Source organism: Melanerpes formicivorus, unplaced genomic scaffold (assembly GCF_026170545.1).
Source record: "Melanerpes formicivorus ecotype bairdi unplaced genomic scaffold, bMelFor1.0.p_v2 SCAF_5, whole genome shotgun sequence".
Taxonomy (NCBI): Eukaryota; Metazoa; Chordata; class Aves; order Piciformes; family Picidae; genus Melanerpes; species Melanerpes formicivorus.
This window is the reverse complement of record NW_027142357.1, coordinates 14069651-14096750: the sequence shown is the minus strand read 5'-3', so window position 1 is coordinate 14096750 and position 27100 is coordinate 14069651. Positions and strand designations below refer to the sequence as shown.

The following is a 27100-nucleotide window of genomic DNA, read 5'->3' as shown; positions in this document are numbered from 1 at the left end:
CCCAGCATATAAGCTCATGCTTAAACCTCAGTGCTAGAACATGTCATCAAATGATGGTGTTTCAGAGAAGAATATATGCTTTGAGGAGTCTTCCCAGAATGCCCAGTAAATTGAGTTCTAAAACTGTCTCAGAGGAGACACAGTAATAAAAGAAAATAGAAGTGCATGAAGTTGGAAAGTTGCACCACATCCAGAATCAAAGGGATGAGAATTCTGGACACTTCTGATTCTTTAACACCTTTCCAATGTCCTGAATCAAGAAAATAGTTCAACTACCCTGTAAGGCAACCCTGGCCCACATAGTGCGCTCTGCGCAGGACGCAATGTTTCAGCACTGCTCACCAAATGTGTGTGAATCCCTGAATATCCCATAGGCTTTCTCCATGTTTCACAGAGAGCAAAGCACGGCTAGCACAACGGAGTGTTTATGGCCATAGTAAGAGGTAGGGAATGGCTGGGTCTGCTAAAACACATACATGCTCTTCCAAGTGATTTTCTTTACCTGCTGAAGAGAAGTGGGCACAGATGATGCAGCCTGCTTGCTTACCTGCACATTTGAAGCTCTGAACTGTGAGCCCTCTCTCTAGAGACAGCGTGGTCAAGATGCTCAGGAAGCTGGTGGTCACAGATTGGCGCTTGCTCTTTCTAAGTTCATTTCCAGAGGGCCAATCTCCAGGCTTGTTCCTAAGCGTAACCTGTGGGTTCAGAGTTGAAATTCTAGTAGCACTGGCTGCTGCTCTCAGTGCCTCCATCCACTCCTTGGCCCTCTGAGAAGTCTCGGCACGCAGGCGGAGGATATCTTGAGGAAAAATGACCTGAAAGCAAGAGTCATAGCCATCCTGAGTATCTGTCTGGACTGACAGGCACACATCAACATTGTAGCTCAGTAGAGGATCTTCATCAAGCCTACCCGGCTGGAATGCCATGAGATAAGACCTGTTTAAGACAAAAGTAAATGCCTTCCAGTTATTCTGGACAGTTAACCTATAAAGAGTCCCTGATTTGAGAATATTTTGGTAGTCTTTAGTGTTTTCAGTCAAATTCATTGATAAGAAGAGCTCCATAGGCTTCTCTAACAATCCATTGGTTTGAGAAAGGTCACTGTTGTTTTCAGGCTTTGGCACGTTCTCCAGTTTCTCCTGCTGCCTTGTAAGAGCAGGCACAGAAGCACGCACCACTTCCCAGAGTTTCTGGCCCCAGTCCAAAGCTTCCCAAGAGGACTCTGCCTTCATCTGTAGCTGTGAGTTGTCTGACATGACAGCATCCACCACCTTTGTTTCAATGCAACCAGTAACAGTGACCCTTTGAAAATGCACGAGTGGGTACACAGTGGGAAGAGCCTGGTTGCCACTGCTGTCCAAGTAATACAGGTACAGTTTGTATGGGGAGAGCTCAGCATAACAGGTTTGCCAGAAGTTGTCATTGTCTCTTCTGATTTCTAAGTATCCCTTCTTCAGAATATTTGGGAACATTGGCTTGTGTTCTGGAGGAAACAAAATGAAAACATTGCCATTAATTATTTTAGAATAATTGTTTCAAATCTCTGTCATTCTGATTTATGCATCTCCCTTGCCCATACATGATACACCTGGAGGAAAGAATCACAGGAAGAGGCTTCACTCAAGCATTGATTGTACATTTGAGCCAATGAGAATGCAGCACTTTTTTCCCCCAGAGGTACCAAAACTCCTTACAAAAAGGGGACAAAGAAACAGAGAGACAGACAAACAAAGCACTTTTCCCAAGATTATCCAGGAGAATAGTCACAGAGCAATAAAACACTTCAAGTCTCCCAAGAACCTAGTCTAGAAGAGAACAATATTAGCAAGTAATCTATTGCCAACTAAAATAGGTTTCAACACTGAGAAACACATACAACATCCTGGCACTACACCTGGCACACAGACTTACTGTGACACAAAGAATGGATAACTGTGCCCAATGGCAGCAGACCCTTACCACATTTTGGCATGACCCAGAACATTTTGCACAGCTCCCTTTACTAGAGAGGAGCTTTGATGATTTGTGAAAATTAGCCTCAGGACCAGTAGACACAACCAAAAAAAGAAAAGCCAGAGGAAACCATATGTATCTAAGCACCTCAGCATTTCAGGTGCTTCAGAGCAGACCCTTTTACAAACCCAGGCCCAAGGCAAAGTTGAAGGGAATTTTGTTTCTCCCCAGAAAACCAGCCATACATGAGTCACTCAGGGCACTAAAGGGATGTGAATTTAAAGGAAACATAATAAAAAATATTTCTGGGTTTTTAAAAAGGTGTCTGTACAAGATTTGTTCCAATCTGATTTGTACCACTTCAGCCACCCTTAAAACATGCAAGCATTGTACTCTCACCCTGGGCTGGACATACACCTCTAAGCAATTTTTGTTGGTCCCTGTAAAAATTCAATGGCATTCACTGTTACTAACACTTGGCACCTCAAAACAACACAGCCTTAAGGAGCACATTCTTGCTCCCATTAGACTTCTACTTCACCTCTATAGTAAGGGTATCTGTAATGGCTCTCGACTTGCTCAACAGTGACAGAATTAACAGACACAAGTGAACAGGTTTCTGCCTCCAGTTGTCCATTTCCCTTGCACACTGCTATTCCTGACACAGGAGCAAGGTAGCCACCTGAGAACAGCCCCTCATCCACTGCCCAGCACAATTAGGTCAAACCAAACTCAACTGACTTTGAGGCACAGCATTACAAACTGCAGCAATACAGGAGCTGTTTCACTCATGGTTTCTGCCCTCGAGCTTTGAAAGAGTAATAGGGTTGGACAGCTGGAGGCACAAAATACTTTCAGCATCTCAGCTTAACCAGCTACTACTCATGTTAACAGACCATGCTCTGATAATTTTAAACATGATCATCTCTGAGTATATCTAGGATGTCTTCAGTTCAGAGCTGTGAGAACAGAACCACCTGGGCTTGATGGAGCTTGGAAACAGAGACAAAGATGAACTCGTAAGAAGTTATTGCATCCCCATCTGTACTGAGGATAACATGGTTAAGACTGCTGGCAAAGCTGCTCTTGCCATTGGCTAATGAGTGAGAGTGTCTAGCCTCCCAGGGGCAAAAGGAGAGTCAGGACTATGTGTATTTGAGGGATTTAGTTAATATTCAAGAGTCTTCTGATACCAGTTGGTGAGAAAGGAGAATTTGGGCTGTAACCTACAATCAAAAGAGATACTCCTGCCCTTGGCTGAAAACACTGTTGTAGTTGGTTGTGTTTCACATAGGAGCAAGAGGAGGATTCAGGACAGCAACAGCATAAAAGCTTTGGCTAGCTCTTCAGTGAAGACCAACTTTAAGGATTCATAAGGATTAAGTAAACAACCTTCAGCTGAACTTCACGAACATACATAAGAATTGGTTTATATCCTTAAATTTGCCTTGCCAGCTCAGCCTCAGCTTTCCATTATCACCCTCATACTGAATTTAACACTACGTTCAGAGTACTCTACACCTTACCTACAAAGATTTCCTGCTTATAAGACTAAAATCGTAACAACAATTTAAAAATTGCTGCTTTGGCATTATGTCTGAAAAGGTGGAAAATAAATCAATATAACTATATCTTGGACACAAGTAAGCTACTCAAGAGTATTTCAGCTAAATATGAAAACTGAAAGCCCAATCTAAACCTTAAAAAGGTGGGAAAAAAGCACACTTTAATAGCCCAAATGGATAGAAACACACACACAAAAAGAGAACCAACTTTATTCACCATACATCTCCAGCCCTGACATTCATTAGTATTTCTGCGCTAACTCAAAAGCCATTAATTTCTTTGAAACCCACACTAATCTCTTTGTAGTGCAGATAATGGGCAGCCATTCTAGAGTCATCTTCCCTTTCTATTAAGCCAGTCAGGGATGCACCATTTCTGCAGCTCCAACTGCAATCTCTCTCGCTTCCATCAAGTACAGATGACAGTTCAAGCTTCTCCATAATAAGACAACTCGTAACCTTCCCCCACCCACCCCTCCTTCATCTGCACACAGGTTTGCTGTCTTTTGTTAAGTTAGAGAAAGGCTATCTTTCCTGCCTTTCATAAAGGCACTTCCCTCTCCCTCCTTCATCACACTCCTTCCCTTCAAGCTCCTGTGAATCAGCTCCACTGGCTCTTGGTCTAACTGGGACAGAAGCAGCAGCCAACTTGATTAAAATTCAAATGCCTCATATTGTTTAGGTCAGGGTAATAGATGCTGGCAGAGACAGGTTGAATCCATATGCTACCCATACACACACACCTTGCAGCCCTCTGCCCCTTCATCTCCTTGATGCACAGTGTGCCAGATAATACCTTTCCACTCAGAGAGCAAATGCTACCATCTCTCCATCCACCTTCCAAACAAACTGCAGCTCTTTTCCTCCCTATAGAACAGGGAGAGTAAATTGCAGAAGAGTGAAAAAAGGGACATAATCACAGTAAATGGCCCACGCCTGAGCCATTTGGAGTTATAATTTCAAGGGAACAGGGAGAAGAAGGCAGAGGGAAACAAAGAGAGACTCAGCAGCTGGGAACAGGGCAGTATCTTCCTCAGTGTCTCTCCTTTGGCAACTGCCCACTTGTCTCAGCTAGGAACTCTGCAGCAAGTGTACATCTAACTCTCTCCACTTTTGGGAGCAGTTGGTGCATCCAGCACCACAGCAGAGGGGACCCAAATGTCTCTGCACATCCATAAGATATATGGTCCTGAACAACTGACTGTATTTGCATCTGTGTTGGTATGGCAGAAGAACTTGCCTCGTTTTCCATCACAAGCATTTCTGATGACAGTAATACCAAGTAACTTGGAGAAGAAAAGAAGCAGAGATGCCTACTTCCTGAGGGGTTTGCCATTTGAGGTAGCACTCCTCTTGGAATTCTTTAGTAAGAGATAAAGTTACAGAGTTTTTGTTAGTAGTCCTCCTCTCTGATTTCCATAGAACTTAGAAGCAACCTTTGACACCTAAAATAGGCTAGTCACCTGCTTGGTGGAATTTGCTAGATTAAGGATAAACTGTGCCTCTACCAGTGTGACTCAGATCCACAATGTCCATTTCTCTCCTACTTAAAACTACCGTCTTCCCATCAATTTTCCCATATGGCTCTGTAGGTATATTTCTCAAGCAAGTACTTCTGATTCCACTTGGTCCTGAAATAATGGCACTAGTATTTACCCACAAATTTCCAGCAGATGGTTATCTTGGAATCAAATCTGCCTTCTCCCAGTGCCACCTCTTTTCAAGTCACCACTACAGCGACAGGACTTGTAACTAGGTAGCAGCTTGCATTAAAACCCAGCATCTCACCCCACCAGAAGGACAGGCACTCTTCTTCATCTTTCTTTAGGCCTATGGAAAGCAGAACCTGCTTTAAAAATGTTGAACCTGCAAAGCCTTACTTTTGGATTTGTGTATTGCTAGCAAGATGGGCTTACCTGTTCACCAAAAACAAGCTCCTCACTGAACAAACTGTCTAAACAGATGTATAAAGAAATTGAACACGTTATTCTTTATGTCTTTCCCTTCAAGTGAGGTATTGTACGAGAAACATCCAAGAACCTGCTGAAGTCCATAGGATCCCAGCTGCCCAGCCACTCTATCCAATCTTTTTGGGTCCCCTGCAGCAAGTCTAATACTCGCATAGCATTTGCTGTGCACCAGCACCCCGTGCATACTGACACCGTGCAAAAGAAGCAAGAATACCAAATAAAGATGGATTTGATTTTTTTATATATAAATTGGCTTAATTTGGCTATAAAAAGAAGGAAGACAGAGTATAAAGTGACTGCCAATGCTATGAAAACAGGGTCAGTTCACATTAGGAGAGTTAGTTGACACCACTAAGGGAACGATAGCAACTAACCTGAAAATTCAGTTGTGAAAGCCATCACAACATCACTGGAAGCAATCAGTACTGCCCCAGAAGATGAAAATTGTTCTTTAGCTTTACAGAGTGCCGTAACTCCAGAACAAAAATCTCCATAAAGAACAACCTTCCCAACATGAACAGCTTCACAACCAAACTCATCGGTGCTGCTTACTATAATCCTCCTGCACTGTGAATTTATTCACTGTATGTGGGCCACTCCCATCACCTCCCATCACACTCCCCTCTCTTATCACTGCACCCTTCCACAGCCTCCCAGGCAAGGGAGTGCAGTAGGTCAGATTTCCCTCCACACAACTGACCATCTTATCCCCTTCCACTGCTGCTGCTCGTCCTCATGGCTCTTCCAGCTCCAGTGCCCAAACCCAAATAGCAAACAGGAGTGAACCTGCAAGGAACAAGTGCTGCACTCCCCCAATTAGCTGAAGGGGTTAGTGGGGAACTATCGTCCAGCAGATAATTTGAAGTCAGGTTCTCCAAATTATATTCCCACTTGATCTTGGGCAAAGCACCTTACCTCTCTTTGTGCCTACTCACTCTTACTGCGGTGGTGTATCTAACATGTAATCTCCTGGGAGAAGAGATTATCTCTTGCTAGGTTTGCAGACAGTCATTGGTGCTTAGAGACTTCAGGCATCCAACTCGCTTTCTATTTTAAATAACACTTTTGGCTCCTCAGATCTCTACAGTACAGCTACTTGTTTGTTGACTACCTTTTAATGATGAAAATAAATTGGCCACTACAGGGGAAGTTCTCCAACTGCCTTAATACCTTTGGGATTCTTTCCAAGTAGTTTGAGGTTTTCTGCTCTCCAGAGAAGGTGCAGAACTCTTGTTTTCACACATCTGCCTCTCAGATGGTAGTAACATTACCTTCTGCACACAGGCCTATAATGTTCTGCCATCCCAGTGGCAATTAATGGCCTATTGGTCTGCACTGGCTGTGCAGCATCTATGTACCACAGACAAAAGAGTTGGCTTTACCTGGCCAACACCGGAAGGCTGCATGTCACACTTCCAGCATTTCACACCTCTTTGGATCTATGGCCACCTCTACAGTATCCCCAGTACTTGCCACACTTCCCCTTTCCAGCTAGCTGTCTTTTCAACTCCTCCCTCAGCAGGACCAGAGCAGCAAACGATGACGCTCCACCATAAACCTGCTCAGCACTACCTAAATGCTGCATGAGCCAATACCACAGGCACAGAGCTAGTACCAGCCACCACTACTGCTGCCAAAGGTGAGGCTATCTGGCAAACAAAGAAAATTACATAAAGTCTGTGTGGTTGCTAGAATCAGAGAATGCAGCACTGTAAAATGACTCCTCAGAACTCAAGAATCACCCCTAGTCCTCAGACTGTGAATTAGTGGTGTGTTCCTCATGAATACATATTTAGACAGTCTTACTTCTACAAAAACACACTAGGAAAGTATGTAATATGTACAAGAATTATATGAAGAGAGGCCCAAGCCTTGTTTGACATATGCCCTGCATAACTGAATGCAAGATCAAAAGTGTCCCAAATGATGGCTAGGCTCCCAGACAGGTAAAAACAAGTGAAGAGAATGAAGGGAGGGAGGGGGGAGGGAGGGAAGGCATTTTTTAAACCAATTAATTGAAAGAAGGAGGTGAAATCCCAGCTTCAGTCAGACACAGTAACATTTGGTCCTGTTGGGAAGAATAAGGCAGTTGCCTTTCTCTGACACGTCTGTTTTGCCATGCCACAGTGCTGCCAATACCCCATAGGCTCAGTTTCCTGATAGAGTGTGGTGCAAAATCAATGAGGCTGACATCTTCATAGCTGCTTGCTGGGAAGGGGCACAGGGTGCCAGCCTTTTGCAATAAGGAGAGTTTGTCAGTGTGCAGGTACTCAGTACAATGACAGCTCTGGAGCTCCCCAAGCTCATGGGCATGGCAGGCAAAGAAAACAGCTACCAAGAAAAAGTTCTCATGTTCTGGGGAGTGGCTGTGTTTGAATGAAAACATGCATATGACTATCAAAGATAACTGCTCACACGCTGTGTTTTAATCATCTAAGCAAGCTTTTGCTGGATACCGCAGAAGCAGCATTCTCCCTTTGTTTGCCAGGCCACATGCTCAGAAATACAAAAGCTTGTCTTGGATTTGCTTACAACTTCTGTCTTGGTTAGCTCCACATACTGCTGCTCCCCAGCACAGTGCTCATTTCTAGAACACATGCTATTTTGCCAGCATACCTAAGGAGACTCTGCCTCAAAAGGCACAGCTTCTTTACAGATCCTTTTCTTTCACAGCACAGGGAAGGATCCTGTTTCATTTTATTTGTATTATAAACAAGCAAGCAGCAGGAAGAGATAAGCTCATAGTAATAAATACACTATGAAGATAAGGACAAAAAACTGTGAGTTGATCTCTGTAGCAAGCGAACAACCTAGAAGGACTGGGAGACCTCTGCAGGCTCCACCAGGAAGTCCCACACTAAGGACTGACAGGAGTGGCTGAACTTGCTCTCAGGGTCCCATATGTGTTAGTCTAATCTGTATTAAAGCCCTGTAAAGGGATGCCTCCACAGGCTGTGGCAATTTTAACCCCTTCAACCACTCCAGCAGCTTTTAGCCAATCTTAAAATATATTTTTTTGGTCCTTTGTGGAAAATAATGACCCATCCCAGATACACATATCTGCAACAACTACTGTCTTGATTTTGCTTTTCTCTTTTCAGCTGTGACTGTGGATAAGCAAGGTGGTACAAAGGCTGTGTCTAAGAAAAGTGGAACAGTTGAACTGGGAGCCACAGTTGAAGGAGGACAACACTGGTGACAACCCACTTACAAAAGTGCAGATGCTAGGAGAGGGGAGAAGGAGGAGAGAAGAGGCCAAACCAGGACATGAACTGACCTCTAATATGTACATATTAATGGTGTTTCTGTAGGCAGATATAGGTGTTGTGAGTTAAGTAAAACCCATGAGATGCCAACGATATGGCTGATGAAAACTCAGAGCTCTATCTCTAGGCTTCCAGGTGTGCTCCTGTTCTGCATCCCTTCCACAGAAAGGACACAACAAGGACCTCACTCTGTAGGAAGCAATGTATCTGCCTAAGCAAAAGTAACAGCAGGTATACTTGCCTTTGTCAACTCAGAGCATCCTTCTTTGGGATACAACATCTGTATCACAGCATAACACAATAACATAACACCTATATAATATATATATATACACACACTTATATATGCATGTATCTACAAATATAAGGCATCTGCTTTTCAGGCTCCAAAATATCTGACTTACCTGGAAAACCCAACCCAAGAGGTGTGTTTTAACCCTACTCAGGCTACCTATTCATAACTGGAGCCATCCTACCACATGCATGCACGCACTCCTTCACACCCTTTTGATTTCTAAATCCCTTTGTTAAATTAAGGAAAGATTACAAATAACTGCATTGCTTTTCCAGAAGTGCCCAGTCCACTTCTGGCACCTGCAAAATACATCATAGAGATGGAGACACTGGGTCATCAGTTACAAAGCCCTGAGCACAACCTCTTCCAGTGCAGTGCTTGAGACAGGGAAAGCATCACTTGCTGAAACATCACTTCAGATGTCTCACTGCAGACACCTGCCTCAATCAGATAACAAGACTTCCTGTAACCCCATACAAAGCTGGCAGAGATGCCTTATTACTGACAGGCATAAAGTGCATGCTTGGGTTTTTGTTAATTGTTTATGGACTGAATAGTCAGCATTTCCTAAAGAAACAGCAGAGATTTCAGGTCTCATAGGGAAGCTTTGTATGCCCTCTTTTTAATGGCTGCTTTTTAACTTCTGCGAAAACCTCCTGTTTGGAGTCACCATTCTCCTCACAGCTTTAGCGTTCAAAGTTTTAGTTTGGGAAAATCAGGTAAGGAAATTATCAAAAATACATAAATTATTTTTCACCTGTGTCAAACTGAACAAAACAGAAGGAAAAAAGTAAAACAAGCTTAGTTTTTCAAAGTATGAAAGGAACAGAAATCAAGATTGCTTTAAAAACAGATCCTTAAGCAGGCAAACAGAGCTATATCAAAGACAACAAAGTCATGATGATATCTATCCTCTTAAGAGCTACTTCATAGTTGATTTTTTTGGGGGGGTTGTTTTTTGTTTGTTTTGTTGTGTTGTGAGTTTTCTTTCCAAAAGATGCCACTTCTCTTTCAAGATAAATATTAAAACCAGAAATAATAAAGCACCAGCACAAACCTGTGTTTCCTTGGATGTCCTTTCCCTTGGTTAATGCCAGGTAAGAGAGCAGAGCACAGTTGTTGTCCTCACCAGGTGCAGGTGGCTGCTGCAGGTAGGTGCCTGTGAAGACCACTCCCCAGTTCACATGGCTGATATCAGAGCGTGATCTGTGGTGTCCTGGCTTGAATGTGGAGGCTTCCTCATTCTGCACCAAGATGTCGTTCACTGAGCGAGGCCTGTCTCTTCTCCGCTGGCAGATATTGAAGATGTTAAAAGCTGCTGTCTCCCCTTCCCCTGCCCAACCAATGTTGTCAGCAGCTGTTCCCCTCTGCATCACGCGCTGGTCTTTGGCAGGGAATGCCGTCTGAGCTTTGGTTTCCAATAGGCCATTTTTGCAATGATCCCAGAGGAGGCTGCTTTTGGCTAAGGAGGCGACGTTCCTCAAATTCCTGCTCTCTGTTATCTGATCAAATACCTCATGCCCAACCAGTTCAGGGACCTCCTGTACACCATACACCTCGGAGGGCTGCACAATCTTTTCAAGCTTAGTATCAAAACTATTGAAAAACTCTTCAGTCACCTCCAAGGCAGGGCTAATGTCGTCAACTTCGAGAGCCTCCATATCCTGCGCTGCTGGGGAGCCTGAAGTGTCACAATGTGTTAATATACCACATCAATATCCAGAGAAAGAGCAGCTCTGCACGTCTCCTTGGCACACGATTAACTTGAGGTGGTGGAGCAAATACATTCAACAAACGTGATCCTAAGTGGTAGAAAGCAATCAAATCAACTTGTCCTCAGATGGGAAACTTAATATCCACTCAAGTGGGCTACAGTCCCTCTATGACATAAGCTCATAGTGATGGAGAGCACCTGTACAGAAAAGCAAAACATCAAGTCAGTAAGGGCCTTTTCCTAGATAAATATGTTTAATTAAATCACATTCCCCTTGAGTTTACTTTCTCCTCAATCTGACACTAACTTTAGTGTGCATGAAGAACCCATTTCTGTTTCTGAGGTTTCTGTTGTTTGCGATCTGCAAACTCTGTGTATTACCCCTTCTTGCACTGGAAACTGCAGAGAGCAGGATGAAGGAAAACCAAAGTGATGCTATTTATTATCCAAGCTTTAGAAAGCTTCCCAGAGAGGTGGTACTGACCAGCATCACAAGTGCCTAAGGAATCACCTAGGGAATGCTTAGCACAGGTTTCCATGGGGCTGTAAGAAAAGGTTGAGAAATGAAGGGCTAGAAAAATAGGCCAACTAACCTGAAATATTTTTTATTCTTATCCCAGATTGCTTGCACTCCAAATTTTTGCACACCAACATGAGTTTTACAGCAGCTACTTTGCCTACTTCTCTGCATAAACAGTACCATGGTATTTACCTAATAAATCAATGCTATTAGGCTGTTGCAGAGTGCTGCACATAGAGTTTCTCTCTAGAATATCACTGGGAACCTAAGTGAAATCATGTGACAACCTAAGTCTCAGAATGATCATGCATCCTAGCAGCAAAACCACGTATACCATATCCTGCACCATCACAAATCTGCAGATCTTTACATCCAAGCTGTTGACTCACTGGGCAAAAAATCAGAACAGCAAAGGGTTTTAAGGCTAGAACCGTTTAAGAGCTTTGATTACCCACCTGTGCTCACACCTGTGAGGAGGAAGAGAGGGTTCTACACTTTGTAATGCAATAAGGGGGTGACTCATTGCTGAATTTTGTCACATGGAGTCTGCTGCCTTCTGACCTCTCCCTCTTGAAGCTCCATTCACAATGCCCCATGCTTGAGGGGAGTGCATGGCAAGTATGTCTAAATGGGGGAAATTGGTCAAATGCGTGCAAGCTCTGGGAGCTGGAGATGGGATTTATGCTACGGGGAGAATAGCTCTCACAGCTGGTAGGAGAAACCACAGTACCTAGAGTCTGTACACACAGCCCAAAGTCAGAAACCACATCAAGTCCTAGAAGCAGCAGAGCTACATTAGTTCACAACTGTGCCTAGAGTTCTTAACAGAACTAATTAGCCTGGGTAGAGCTGATAATTAGCAGCTCATTAGCTTGCGAATGATGCTGAAGTGCTACCAGGATCCATGAAGACTTACACCTATTAGGAAAAAACATCTATTAACCAGCATCAAACACAGATAATACTTCTATTTAAGTTTCTCTTTTTTTAATCCAGAAGAGTCTACTTGCCTAGCTTCTACTAGCAAAGTCATTTAATAGGCACCCTTTCCTATTGCAAGCCAGAGGGAGAAAAGAGGCCAGTAGCCCCCCAAGAAAGTGGCACAGAATCCTATAGCACAAACCAACTTCTGCCATGACCTACTGGCTTCCTCCCATCCCTGCTTTGTTTGTGGCCAACCGTGACCGAGTTGTGTTCAAAGGCAGCAGCTCACCTTCCTCCTAACAGATCAACAGTTCAGACCACAATCTCTGCCAACACACTCCAAGAAAATAACTTTCAAAACCAACACAGAATAAGATGCTGAAGGCAGAGCCAGAAATTGAACCAGAGAGTTGAACAAAACAAGTCTGGAATGGAGTTGTTTCAAACCAGAATAGTATGAGAGCAGACTCTTTGTAAAGCTGTACAACTGTGGCAGTTGACGGCGATGGGAAATAAAGTCACCCTGGGCACATCTGCATCCTTGGCTTCATGCAGCATGGAGTTCACACTTGAAGCTCAATCCTGCTAGTAACTGCAGAACTGTGTGGTGCTCCCTGGCACTTTAGAGCTTGGAAGCTCCAGGAACAGGCTAAGGAACGTGATGTAATGCAACCTGTTCACTTACACTATATCCTCCTATGTCATGTCTTTAACACAAGAAAGATACTTTGAAGTTCCAAAACTGCAACTGGCATTCACTTGACCAAAACCAGCATAATCACACACCAACAGTGAAAGCTACAGGCTGACCCATTCAAACATGCTACTTCACAAGGGCTGGCAGAGAATGAAGCCTTGCTCCCACTCAAGGAACTGGAGTCAGAAGAGCTTGTGATATCCCACTGAAGCATTCAATGGTAGCAGATGCAATGTTTCTCTTAGATCATTAGGAAAGGGGGAAAGCAAGGGGAAAAAAATGACACTTACATTTAATATGCTCATTTTTAAATGCTGGAGGCTTCATGCAGCTGCATGTTTCTCTGGAACCTGTGAGACTGGAGATAGCCAGTGTCATGCAGCCACGTGTGGTGATGACAAACCACAAACTGACCTCATATCCAGTAAGATGCTGATTCACAAGGTCATGAGAAGATGACAGGCTCCTGCATCACACAGTTCGCAAATTGCAGCACTCGTATCCTCCAAACTAGTCTGTTTGACCTGTTCAATAATGGTTTGAAGGGTGACCTTAATGGTGGCAGGCTCATCTCCTCCTACACCATCAAGAACCTTCTCAAATCAAAGAGACTTATGTCAGTAATTGCCACTAGCACTGGGATTCTGCAATCACATATGCTCCATCTTTAAAAGTATATATAAGAGAAGCACCTTTCAGTTGGGTTTCCTAATGAAACAGGGTTTGCCACCACCCTGTCTATCTGCCAGTTATTCTCCTTCTCTTTCTTTTGAACCATACAAGTAACTTTGACTAGATGTGACAAAGCAGCAGCATTCTTAAAGATGCTGTCCTTGAACTGTTGTTCAACACTGGAAAGGAAACAGGCCAAATTTTGCTCTCCTATTAAGGGAGAAGCAGGCAAAATTCAACCCCTAATCCTTTCTAGGAGGCCAGTGCCACCACATTGGGCTCTTTAAATTAGCCACACAAGTGGTTAGTGTGAGATGGATTTGAAAGCACTGGGAAGCAGAGGGGGAAAGCAAAGAGGAATAGGAGGCACCACACAACTTGATAAGTAGTCTTTTTGGTTTTGTTGCTCCCGGGACCTCCTCTTCACTACACAGGTAATAGAGATGTATAAAACAGTGAGTGATACACAACAGATAAATAGGGACTACCCCTTTTCTCTTGTGTTTGGGGAGAGAATTAGAAATAAACAATCAACAATGTTCACAAGCAATGTGTTCAGAAGGAAATGCATAAATGAGAAGAGTTCTCAGCCACCAAAAGACAGCAAAAGTTGGGCAATAATGTTAAAAGTGTCCAAGTCCTGTTGATTCCTAATGACTCTCAGGCTCAAATTCCTGGCAAAGCAAAGATTTGGGTGTTTCTAAGAATTTTACCTCAAGACCACAGGCAACTTTTAAAAGTTACCAATATGCAAACAGAGGGTAGGGATGCCTCAGCCATTGGAAAGCTTATCCTATTCCCTTCTCAGTACCCTGGAACCTGCTGTGGGATTCAGCTCTGCGTACCTTGTGTTGCATTTCAACTGTGGGGTGCCAAAAGGGAAAACAGAAAGAGATGTTCTTTCAATTGGGTAACAATTTGGTAGCAGAGCAAATTCCAGTGGCTGCAGGAACCTTTATTTCTGTATGTTACAGGCCTGGATCTCTATAATCCAGTTTATAGGCTGTGACAAGCCCCATCTGAACAAGAGATTATCTGAAGAGAAGATGGATGTACAGCCTCTTTGAATACAATCCACTATGGCTGGAGCAGCTAGTACCTAATGAGCTTTTCTGCCTGTCAGTTTGAGCAACCTCTGTCTGTGACCTAGATGTCTTCCAGTAGTACCTTGAACAATCACAGTCTACAAGCTTTGCAGCTACAAGGATTTCCGACTAGTTCTGTGGATCACATTAGCCAAGCATTGCCCACACCCTAAATGGGATGAACTTAGGTCAATGACTGTCCCTGAAAACCAGGCTCTGCATGCAGAATCTCTGAAAACCCATGAAACTGAATATTTAGGTGCTACCTCTTAATCAAGAGGTTGACCTGTGTTTGTCAGGTGGACAAACACAAATGGATAGAAGAGAGAATGAGGCTCCACAGATGTCTGATTGTCAAACAATCTTTCTCACTGCCTATACACTTCTGTATACAGCTCCAGTAGAATGCTTGCAGAAAAAAAATGAAAAACTGGCAGTAGTGACACACTAAGAGGCACTGCAGAGAGACCTCTTGCCAGCATTCCCCTGCTGCGGTGTGTTCAGCCTGGAGAAAAGGCGGCTCTGGGAAGACCTTATAGCAGCCTTCCAGTACCTGAAGGGGGCCTACAAGAAAGCTGGGAAGGGACTTTTCACAAGGGCTTATCGTGATCAGACAAGAAGGAATGGATTTAAGCTTGAGGAGAGTAGATTTAGACTGGATATTAGAAAGAAATTTTTTACAGTAAGGGTGGCGAGACACTAGAATAGGTTGCCCAGGGAGGTCATGGATGCCCCAAGCTGGATGAGGCTTTGAGCAACCTGTTCTGGTGGAAGGTTTCCCTGCCCATGGCAGCAAGGTGGGAACTAAATTATTTTTAAGGTCCCTTCCAACTCAAACCATTCTATGACTGCAAAGCCTACTCAGCAAACATTCTCCATCCTGTTCTGACCAGTGGCATCTAGATCTCTCTCTCAGCCAGAATCCCTCTTACTTTTCACTGTATCAAAGCAGAGTGTCATACCTACTGTGGTTGAAGCCTCAGCACATGCCCCCAGTCAGGTCCTCTGTACTGTTGACCATCGTATGTAACCAAAGAGCAATTCTGGTCCAAAACATTTACACTTCCAATGGCATAAATCAGATACAAAAGTAACTAGTTCTCTTAGCAGTAACTGAAAGCTACACTCCTGCTTACCTTTCCTACTCAGTTTGGAGAGGTATCTATCTGATAACAAGTAATTTAGGGGCAATGGTTTTAAATTGGAGCAATGTTGGTTTAGGTTAGGCATAAGAAGGAAGTTCTTCACAATGAGTGTGCTAAAATACGGGAACAAGTTGCCCAGGGATGTGGTTTAGGCCCCATCCCTGCAGTCATTCAGGATCAGACTTGATGTGGCCTTGGGCAGCCTGAGCTAGTTGGAAGTGTTCCTGCTCACTGCAGGTAAATTGGACAAAATTACCTTTGAGGGTCCCCTCCAATCCAATGCAATCTGTGAATCTGTGAATTTCATAAGGGATGACGGCAGGGAGTGAACATCAGCTAGGACACTGTCACTGGGCAATCTACCATGTTTTCTCGTATCCCGGATGCATTTTGTTCCCTTGGCACAAGGCAAGCTTTCTCCCTAAGTGATTCCAAAACCCCAGGTGATAACTGCTGTGTACACTGAGTGAGAAACACAGCACATAGGCTTGTTAATCATTTAAATATCTGGGTGAAATTTATAATGCCTCACAAAGAAGATAAAGCTGAAAGAAACTTTTCATATGGAACAAAGGATCATAGTTTCAGAGAGGTCACCATATGACAGTCAATGTTTGTTTCAACACGGTCCAAACAGTTGTCTTTAGATCACATTTTCAGAACACCTCTTCAAAAGCCTCTTTCCCCAACACACAACTGAGAAATTAATTGCTTAAAATTATCAGACAATCCTGATTTTAAAGTGTCTTACAGAAATACATTCTGACTGATATTCCTGCACAAAACCACTGATAATACTCAAGAAAAGCTCACAAAAACTGAAGAAAGAGGCCTGGTCAGGAGCACATGGCTGTAAGGCCAGGCACTATGAAGGATAACTGTGAATATAAGCATAATCATCTCCATGCTGCAAACCCACCTGTTTGCTATAGTCCCATTGTCCTTAAGGATTAAAACAACTGTCAACATTTCTCAGTGAAGAAGAGCTCCCATATTCTGTCTGCCAGACCCAGGGAGAGACAAAGATCAGGAACAGTTGCAATTATCTTGATGCCTAATTACAGTCAAGCTAAAAGAAAGCAGTGATCTCTTCCAAACTTCAGAAAACCAAACCAACAAAAAAAAGCAACCAAAAAACCACCAAACAAACAAACAAAAAAACAACCAACCAAACAACCACAAAACAAAACCACAACCAAAACCAACAAACCACACAAAACCAAAACACCCACACCCAACACAACCCTCAAAAAGACAACCAAGAAAAGATTAAATGAAGAAAGTGTTAAACCAAGAGGGGAGAAGAATGTCATATTCTGTGAGGGAAAACGAAACCAAACCCTTAGCAAGTCTTACTCTGTGAAGCATAGATTTTCCCCAGCTGCTGCTATGACCCAGTGCCTTTAACAAGGAAGCTCCCCAGGCATCTTGTCTGTGCAGGGAACTAACACATCACAGCTACAGAATAGCTCATCCAGTGATGAGCACACAGTAATGAATAATAAACAGTGATGATAGTATACACTAGCTTTAATTTTAACTGCACTTTGGAAACAGTAATTAAAATGCAAGAAACCCTAAGCTGAAAAGTGCAAAACAGCCTGCCATTCCAGAACAAAGCAGGTCCAGAGTGCAGAGGACCCAGCAGTGAGCTGTACAGATCACCCAAGATTTTTGTCACTGACTCCTTTGCCTTGCAGCCATATGACAAGCATCCATCCAGGTGGGAGAGTATCACCAAGTAATGAGGGCCTTTGTCACTTCCCATGGATGAGTAACCATCTCATACCCCAGTTGCTGGACTGGGACTCCAGAAAGGAAGAAGGATCCTGGGCAAGGAAAGGAACAGAAAGCCAAGCAGACTGACCACAGAGGAGATAGCTAATGGTGACACACAACCCAGGCTGCAAGAGAGCCAAACCTATCAGCATGTGGGCACCTTCATAGGTTACATCAGGACTAAAATACAGGCTACCCCTTTGTGCATGCTGTTGGCTGGCTGACCTCACAGGGAAGAATGGCCGGCATAGGGGAACAGAAGCACTCCTGAGTCCTAGCACCACTCATGTAAATCATCTGGATTCAAACACCTCAAACTCACAATTCAGGTACAAATTTCACATGGATTATGAAGCAGTGCAGTGATTTAGCCTGAGGTGCTGATATGTGGTCTTAAACGTATCTGTAATTTCAAATAACAACTCCAGGGAGGGTGAATGATTTCTATGCTTGGGTTCATTTGCTTTATGTGTACAGTTTTGTCTAACATTGTTTAACTTGCATTTTACATGCTGCCCTTGGCTACAAGAACTACTGCCTGCTCTGACAGACATCACAAACCAGCCTATTACTTCCTGAGTTCAGCACAGAGTATGGAGACTGTCAGGGAACAGGGTATCAGAGGTGCAGTATGAACTCCCTCCAGTACTAGAGGAACATGATTCAACTGGACATTTAAGAAACAGCAAATGACATGACTCAGTCTAATATTTCTAATTTTATCTGCCAGGATGTAGCCATCTTACTTCGTGCTAGGGTGCCAGGTGAGATATAACTTTTTTTTTTAATTAATATTTTTGGTTAATGCAAAGTTAAAGTTTACAAGTATTTTCCTCACTCTGCACTTCCTTAGAACTACACTGAAAAGAGAGAGCCCTTAAAAGACTGATTTTTTAATTTTTTTTTTTAAGAGATCAGAAATTAAGATACTCTTAGTTTGTCCTTGTGAGTGCTGAACTGAAATTAAAGGTACATTCTTGGGGATGTTGCTTTTCCATAACTCATTTACAGAGACTGTTGGAAATCAAGCTACTGTATTTAAGCATCAGAGGACACACAGAAAGGGGGTTGCCAGATCAAGACATTCCTCTCCTTATAACTAGGACTCAAAACTCAGAATATACTTTGGCACCTTTCTAGATGAAGCACTAGCTAGTGTAAGTTGCAATATAATAACTGAATCCTTTACTACCTATGTCAAGGGTAAGAAACAGCATCTCCCACATTTCTTCCCTGAGATGATAACACAGCTGAAGAAAATATACCAAACATGCAAATCTGCCTGTCACTCAGCTGAGTAGCCCTGATCTGCCACTGTGGCCTCGCTCTAGCTGTGGTACCCAAAGAGTTCAGTTAGGACAGACAAGCTATTCTACAGTGAGACCTGCATTTCCCATAACTATTAGTGGTTGAATGCTGATATTGATGGAAATGCAGTGTTTTAATAAGAACCTAATTTCAAACCTCAAGCTAAGTCCTCCTCTCCTCTTTCAAACAGTCAGGACCATGATGGTTTGGCATATTAATTATCAGGGGAGGAGGGGGTGGAGAAGGAAAGGAAGTACTGCTCCAAACAATGCTGAAGTTCAGCAAACTACCACAGCAACCCAAACCCTCAGGGCCTGGCAGCCCTCCCCTAACAGCTAACCCCACAGGCTAGCCATAACCATAGGTACTGCTACAGGGACATGCATCTACTCTGCACAAACACTTGCTGCTTTCTAAACTGAACTATAACTTTATTATGGGAGATCTTAGTAGAAGCCCAGTAAAAACCTCAAAACATCTGATGAAATTGAAATGCTAACACATAACCTGACTTCAGTTTGATACCATTCTGCAGGAATGATGTATGTAGCTACTGCAGACTGATACGCTTTGTACCACTATGTAGTGCCCTGTTTCACAATTCAGATTTCTGGGTATTTTAATCCCAGATTTAATTCACTAATGTTGCACAAACTAGCCTTTAAAGTTGCAAAATGAAATCTACGGCTGATTGAAGTTTATGGGCACTGGTCTTACTAAGATTCAGATGCTTTCATATTATGACATACTGCAACTTTTTGTAGTCACTTAACAGGATTATGCAGTGCCTAAAATTAGATGGGTCTGTAAATCTTTGACGAATCAGGACCGTAAGTGCATGTTTTCTGAGCAGAAAACAGATTAGGGCCAAGTCATCATTCCTTACACAAACCTAATCTCCAGTTCCTTCCCTTATTTCACCGTGCAATGTCAGTGACCCCGGCATTCCTGCTGATACTCTAGCTAGCATAACAGATACTCACCTGTCAGGCCTATTTGATTCCCAAAGGTCTAACTGCACTGACTCCATTTGTGTGCGAGTCTACTGCAATGTAAGCAAACCACAGCATTATGTTAAGCTCCAGGCTATTACAATAGGGTGATGCCTGCACACGGTGCCACACATACTGAAGTTTGATCCTACCGATGGGGAGCTGCCCAAATTCCTGCGGATCGTGGGGTTAAACTAAAGAACAGGGCCTTTCTATGCACACGGGAACGTGTCTTTCCAGATGGGCACATGACTGCAGACGTGTCTGTGCTATAAATGCAAACACGGCCGCGCCCGGGTCCTCACACTCCGCCCGCATACGCACTCGGCGGGCAAGCACCACGGCAAGGCTGCGGGAATCCCGTCCCGGCTGCCCGCCCCAGAGGGCTCAGAGAATCTCACAAACCCCTCAAGCCCCGCATCGACCACGGACTAAAGCGGGTATTTACCTGGCGCCCGGGAGCCGCGCTCCGCCTGTGCTCCGAGGAGGGGCTTCCCGTGCTGGCCGCGGCCCGGCCCGGCCCGCCCCGGCCCAGCACAGCCCAGCCCGGAGCCGCCGGCGCGCACGGCGCGGCGCTGCCCCTCCTCGCTGCCGCGCTGCTGCCGGGCGGCGGGGCCGCGTCCTGCCGCAAAGCCGTCCCGGTCGCCGCGGGAAACGGCTCCGCGGCACCAAGGTTCCTGCCAGTGCCGCCCGCCCCGCCAGCAGCCCCGGCGCTGGGGCAGCGGTGACGGGCCCGCCGGCAGCTGCCAGGACCACTCCGGCCGTGTGCCGGCGCTGGTATTGGCGGGGGAGCTTGGCCTGTCCCAGCACCCGCCAGCTTCTTGTTTCCCCTTAAAACATAATAGAAAATACTTCCAAGTTTTGCTACTGTGGTACATAAATATAACGGGTAAAGTTGCACCTTTCCATATTTAAATCAGCTCAGATTCGCAAGGAGCTGATACTTGACTCCAGGAGAGGTGAAAACCACAAAATCCTAGGAGTATTTTTAATATTCCCATGTGCACGCACATTTACCAAGGTGAAAGAGCTGCAGGAAGCAGCAAGATGCGTGAATTCATAGAGCCCCAGGGCAGCAAAAAGATCTCTGGCACAGCCTGTTCATAGAATCAATAAGGTTGGAAAAGACCTCAAAGATCATCAAGTCCAACCTGTCACCCAAGACCTCATGACTACTAAACCATGGCACCAAGTGTCACGTCCAATCCCCTCTTGAACACCTCCAGGGACGGTGATTCCACCACCTCACTGGGCAGCACATTCCAACAGCTAACAACTCTGTGAAGAACTTTCTCCTCACATTGAGCCTAAACTTCCCCTGGTGCAGCTTGAGACTGTGTCCTCTTGTTCTGGTGCTGATTGCCTGGAAGAAGAGACCAACCTCCACCTGGCTACAACCTCCCTTCAAGGCAGTTGTAGAGAGCAATAAGGTCTCCCCTGAGTCGCCTCTTCTTCAGGCTAAGCAACCCCAGCTCCCTCAGCTTCTCCTCATAGTGCTTGTGCTTGATGCCTCTCACCAGCCTCATGACCCTTCTCTGGATATGTTCAAGAGTCTCAATGTCCTTCTTAAATTGAGGAGCTCAGAACTGGACACAGTTACCCAAAGGGGAAAAAAATAAAAAAAGTTACAAGACAATTACAGATTGCTTATTTAATAGATATGTAGCATGCCACCCCACCCAACAATGCATGTCCTGTAAATATAACCTTATAGCAAGAAATACTCATGTGCAGATTAGGGCTGTACTTGAATTTTGATGTCTGGAACACACAGACTAATTCTGTGTAGCACCACATACCCGTTTAACACCCCGAGGCTGTGCTGTTGTGTGGCCCAGGGAAGTCAGCGATGCTGAAAGAGACAGGGTTAGTGCTGAAATGTAACTGCATCGCATAGTGGTGCTGAAACTGAGTTCATACATTCACAATCCACAGCAAAAGGTAGGTGATAGGTTAGCTTCCATCAATAGTTTTTTCCTCTCATCTTCACACACCAACCATCACTGCAAAATGTGACTGGCACAATTAAAGTTGTGTTTGTTTGGGTTATCTCATTTCAGTAAGAGGAAGGATGAACAAGAGCTTTTGGCACAAAAACGTAACAGTTTAGCTGACTGAAACTTAATTAATCTGGGCCTTAACAAACAATATTTGACTAGAGCACCACATACTTCAAGTCCTGCTCAAATAGTACTGAGACGTTTATCTCCTGGGCTTCTCAGAAGGAAAGAGGCTCTCTAGGACGCTGGGGTCTGGTGATGCTTCAGAATTTTGCCTTTCTGCCAACTATGAACTATGAGTTCCCCTTCCAGGCCAAACATTTTCATGTGGGAGGCAAAGGGCATGCTGTTCTGTCACCTGTGGGGACATGAGCATCAGGGCTGGAGAGCAGGTAGGCAGTGTGCACTGCACTCAAAGGGAAATGTAAAAATACATCCCTTCTGATTTCACTGCTGTGTTGAAGAAAAATTGCTGGTGTTTAACATTACACTCATACTTAGTCTTCTGGGAAGTGGCCCATATAACATTTTTCACCTGTAGTGGAAAAGCGATTTCAGGCTGCAGGCAGGCAAATACATAATTTCTTTTTAAGGGAGGACAGCAGAGAAGCTTTATTCAAAAACAATCACCCTTCTGCTCAAAAACAGACTCCCAGAGATACTTGGCAGACAGAAATCTGGACAGACAGTAAACCTGTGCCACGAACCTAAAGCAATTCCCAGTTGTCTCAGCAGCCAAGACACAGGCATTTGCACTGCAGCCAGGCACTGTTCCTGGACCCTTCTCTTTCCTATAGCTGAAACGTGTCCCACAGGGTTCCTGCGGACTGTGTTTGCCAAACACATCCTTGCATTGCAATGGTACACATGCAATCACCAGTGTGCAAGATGGGAAAGGCCCTTCTGTGAGGGCTCCATGCCCCACCAGATGCTTCCCTGGGACCAGCCAGCACCAAGGGCTCCCCACAATCCTCACAGCATTGCCTAGCGCACTGCAGGGTTCTGTAAGAAACAGTGTTCTCGCCAGAAAGAGAAAGAACATGTGGTGAAAGAAGCTAATGCTGGTTTCTGAATTGTCCTTTTCATTCCCCTAAAAGGCACTTCCCTTAGCTTTATATATTCCTAACTCTGTTCTTATCTGCTGAAAACCCTTTGCAAATGTACTAGGATGGGTAACACTTTCTATTTCCTAGGCAAAATGCAATTACCAGGCACCTTTCATACATTGGAACTGTTTGGGTTCAAGTTTTAAGTTTCACATTCTGAGAATCACTTTCTAAACCATCTTCACCATTTTATTGACGGGGAAAGAATGCCCTTTCTAAATCACATTTTAATATTTGTGATCTATCATTCATCCTCTTACCACAGCTCAAAACAAATTAATCTGAGAAGAGGTGATTCTACATTTTCTTCCTCTAGTCTGGTAGGAATTTCTCTTCCTGCAGTCTGTGTGCCAGTGGAAAAGAATAGTTGACCAATGTTATCCTTCAAAGCTGCACGATACTATACCAAACTCTGAAGAAACATGAACCTTGGCAATTTGTTGTTGTTATTACTATACATATTTAAGAATGCAGTTTCCAGATTTTGTGGCTTACGTTGTTTAAGCATATCGCCATCCTCCAAATTGAAAAACATGAAATCACAAGCTGTTTCAAGCAGGATATACTGGTTAAAGACATGGCAGTGGCTATCCAACAGAACCTTCTACACAACTTCACTTCCATTTTGTCCCACTTGCTCATCAACCATGAACATATGGCCCAAAACTGGATGGAGTGCATACAGCCATCTGGTGGTTAACTGTACAAGTGAATAAACTGTGTCCTATATGTCTACACAATGAAGACATAAAGGAAGTCATCTTCCTTCTACTCGGAGTGTCTCAAGTGAGCTTTTTCTTAGCTTTTAAATTATAATTCTGGGAGGCTAGTGAGTTAACAATGAAAGAGAGAGAAAATGGTTCTGTCTGTTAACACAAGAAACTTAAATGAACTGCTTTCCTTGTGGGAGAGTTTGCAGGATAGAATGCTTTTCTTTAGATCTGAACATTGTCTATGAGTACTGAGGAATCATCTTCTGAAGACCAGATCTTCATACCAAGTATTTCTGAGCTTGGCTCCTGTTCATAAGAACCCAAACATCTCTCTCAAACTGGGAAACTCTCAAAACCCTTTGGCCACATCATTTGCTGCCATAATGTGGAAGAAGCAGTGCCCATTTATTGTGGCCATTGACAGACTTGCCAGTTCACACCAGCTAAGTGTTAGACTCACTGTCTTTCCCTGCTGCCTCTGAAGAAGGGTCCTTTTTTCACACATTTTAATTACTGACTCCCTACATAGAAGCTATTACCTCACAGAAAGGCCGTTAACTGGCACGTTCAGCACAAGATGAAGCCTTTCCGATAATTGTTCCTTGAGTTCATGTTTGTGAAAATAAATATCATCAGATGATTAAATTAAACACCACAGCCAGCCCAGCTATACACTATTTTCACTTATCATGCAGAAAGGGAGATCAAAGAGACAGGCTCAGGTAGAGCTATTCCAACTTCTCCAAGTTTGGTTGACAGCTACCTAATTGAACACACTAATTAGCTTCCTGCCGGGGGTGTGTAGCACAAAATTAACCCTTCCGAAATTGGGTGGTATAGCCATTTTCATGCTCTGCAATCAACTATATGTGGAGGGATGACTGTCACCTCATTTCCTCTGTGTGGTAAAGCAGCAGCACAGTCTGAGTCTGGTTTTCAGGGCCTCTTGGCCTCCGTCGTCTTTATGTCTGATGTGGGTGCAAGGGGAGAGCTGTGCCTGGGCAGCATGAGGGAAGGTTGGAGAGACCCCTTGTTAATCTTGCAGAGCTTCTGCCTCAGCTCATCCACAAGCAGCCATGCCCGTTTCTGAGCTCCTGCAGGGAGGGGCAGCACAGCTACCACAAGCCCCCTGGCCCGGACCTTGCTTCAACAGGGAGATCGTTTCTGAGGTAGTGTTTCACCCAGCTCTCCCCTGCTTTGCTTTCTTGGGCCGTTAAGGGCAAGAGAGGCGAGTGAAGCAGTGGGCAGCGAGTGAAGCAGTGGGCAGCGTCGCCGCCCAGTTCCCACTGGGTGCCCGCTGTCCTCCCTGTGAGCACACCCCCACACACAACCAGAAAGCTCTGCTATTCTTCTGCTAATGGGATTGGCACCGCTTAAAGCAGTCTGCGAGGGCATTGTCTGCAACCACAGCAAGAGAAACATTATTCAAAGGCCATTCAGGCCCCAAAAGAAGCGGCAGAGCAGAGTAATTATCGGAGACTCTCCATTAACGAGGGCATCTTTGCTCTTTGTCTGTGTTGGTTTAATAAGGGCCGCTAATGGGGCTGGGGGAGGGGCACGCTAATGCTTCTAAACAAACCTCCTTCCCTTCCCCACCCCCACCCTGTGAGGAGAGCTGCCTTTATGGGCGCTGACAGCAGAGCTGGGAGTTACCATATTGCAGAGTGACCTTCGGGAAAACTTGGTGTGAACCCAGCCGCTTTCAGTCCCATCCCCACCGAGCCGCCGGGAGCATCGTTTGGGTAGCTGTTCTTTTTTTTTAGTTTTCCATATTTCCCGGTGTTTGCCAGGCCCTTTTATACACCCCTCGCTCGACCTCTCTCATGTCATCTTGTGACCCTTCATGGCTGGACATGACGGCACTGAGTGGCAGTAATGAGGGACGACAGTGCAGATTAAGTTCTCGCAGCAAAACCTGGGGCTGCTGTCCATTATCCAGCAGCTGTGACTGGGAGATGCTGCTGGCAAGAGAGGTCTGGAGCAGCTTTCCCTCCCCACACTACTGGAGAAGGCAGGCTGGGAGTCTAGCATAGGTCAGTATCGCCTACCTTCCGGCTGTGAGCACTTTTCTGGTGATGGAGAGATGGTCTGTGGCAAAAAACAGCATGAACCTCCATTCTACGATCTTTCAGAGCTGCTTTCAGGACCACACAGCTAAAATTCTTCTGAGTGTTCCTAGATATCCCACATCTTCAAATACCAGCTGTAGTGGTCCAGCTTCTGAGGCAGTGTGCAGTACTATAAGGTCAGATGCATGCTGGTCATTTGGTGAAATGTGAACAAGAGGTCTCAGGAGATCTCTGCAGAAGACAGCATTCTAACAGGGGACTGAAATGATACACACATATATGAATAATGAGCAATACAGCCTTATTCATCTACAGTGTACAAGGCATGGATACAAGGTTGAGAACTGTAACAGGGAACTATTCCCCCAAATTTGAGCAGGTCTTTTACTAAAGCAAAGCCCTAGACATTGTGCTATTCTACCTCACCTTCAAATGACACATCCCTATTGGATGATTACACCATGCAGCTGGTCCATGGACTGCAAAGACAAAGCAGAGGCTGCTTACCTTTGTACTAGTATGCATGCATGTCAGCAGACTCAGGAACTACACTGGTGAGCCACCCAATGTCAGCACTGCCTTCTTTGTTATAAGAAATTATTGTACTCAGCTGAGGTATGGAATGACGAACTTCTGTGTACAGGCATCCACCCAACACTGTTTAAGCAAATGTCATCATACTTAGAGCATAAGACTGGTTTGAAGAAACAGACTCCATACGGGATTTCATCCTTGTTTATTCAGGGTTTGGCAGTAGTTTTGAAACTTTCATTATGTTGCTCTTTTCCTTTCAACATTTCACCAGTAATTTAATCTCTTGTAACAAAAGAAACTTTTCATAGGTGCTCCTCTCACTTATCTCTGTAGAATCAAAACATCTCAGAACAACCTTACAAATCAAAAAGAGAGCAATAACCCTTTATACATAGAGAGCTAAGTCACAGGGACATTAAATAATACCTGAGGTAATTCTTGTCATGACAGAGCTAGGAAGTAGATGCATTTTTTTTTCCCTGGAGTCTTACTGTCATGTTCTAAGATCGGTGGTTTTCCTCCTCCCTCTTTTGAAAGGTTTGGAAGATCACACTTCTGAAAGACAAAATAAGTCCTATTTTCAGCATTTTGTTCTTTACCTTAATCACAGTTTCTTTCTGCTTTATTTTTTTCCCTAGAAAATGAATCATTAAGCGTACAGAGGAACTGCCTTTGCTTATGGATTTTGCAATCTAAATGAGGGAGTTAGTAAACTGATACATAAAGCAGTGGCTTACTAGGAAAACATAAGTTGGTGTAGGTTTTTTGGGTATGGGTTTTGCTTTATAAGTGT

At 44.2% G+C, this 27100-nt stretch overlaps 2 protein-coding genes across 3 annotated transcripts in view; both read right to left on the bottom strand.

The window, feature by feature from the left end:
• Positions 1 to 20405, bottom strand: part of PLEKHM3 (pleckstrin homology domain containing M3) — an 87202-nt gene extending 66797 nt beyond the window's left edge. The window contains exons 1-3 of one of the 2 annotated variants that reach the window (XM_068138323.1): positions 20334 to 20405; positions 10107 to 10961; positions 548 to 1483 (exon numbers count right to left, since the gene is read on the bottom strand). In XM_068138323.1, the coding sequence (XP_067994424.1) occupies positions 548 to 1483; positions 10107 to 10710 (1540 nt within the window). In that variant the 5' untranslated portion in view covers positions 10711 to 10961; positions 20334 to 20405. Of the gene's footprint in view, positions 1 to 547; positions 1484 to 10106; positions 10962 to 19876; positions 19959 to 20333 lie in introns of those variants that run through there. The other variant, XM_068138324.1, reaches the window with a different exon arrangement.
• Positions 20406 to 26510: 6105 nt separating this feature from the next.
• CARF (calcium responsive transcription factor) overlaps positions 26511 to 27100 on the bottom strand; it is a 42289-nt gene continuing 41699 nt past the window's right edge. Inside the window, exon 20 of the mRNA XM_068138319.1 lies at positions 26511 to 26862. The gene's annotated coding sequence lies outside the window, so the exon portion shown is untranslated. The remainder of the gene's footprint in view (positions 26863 to 27100) is intronic.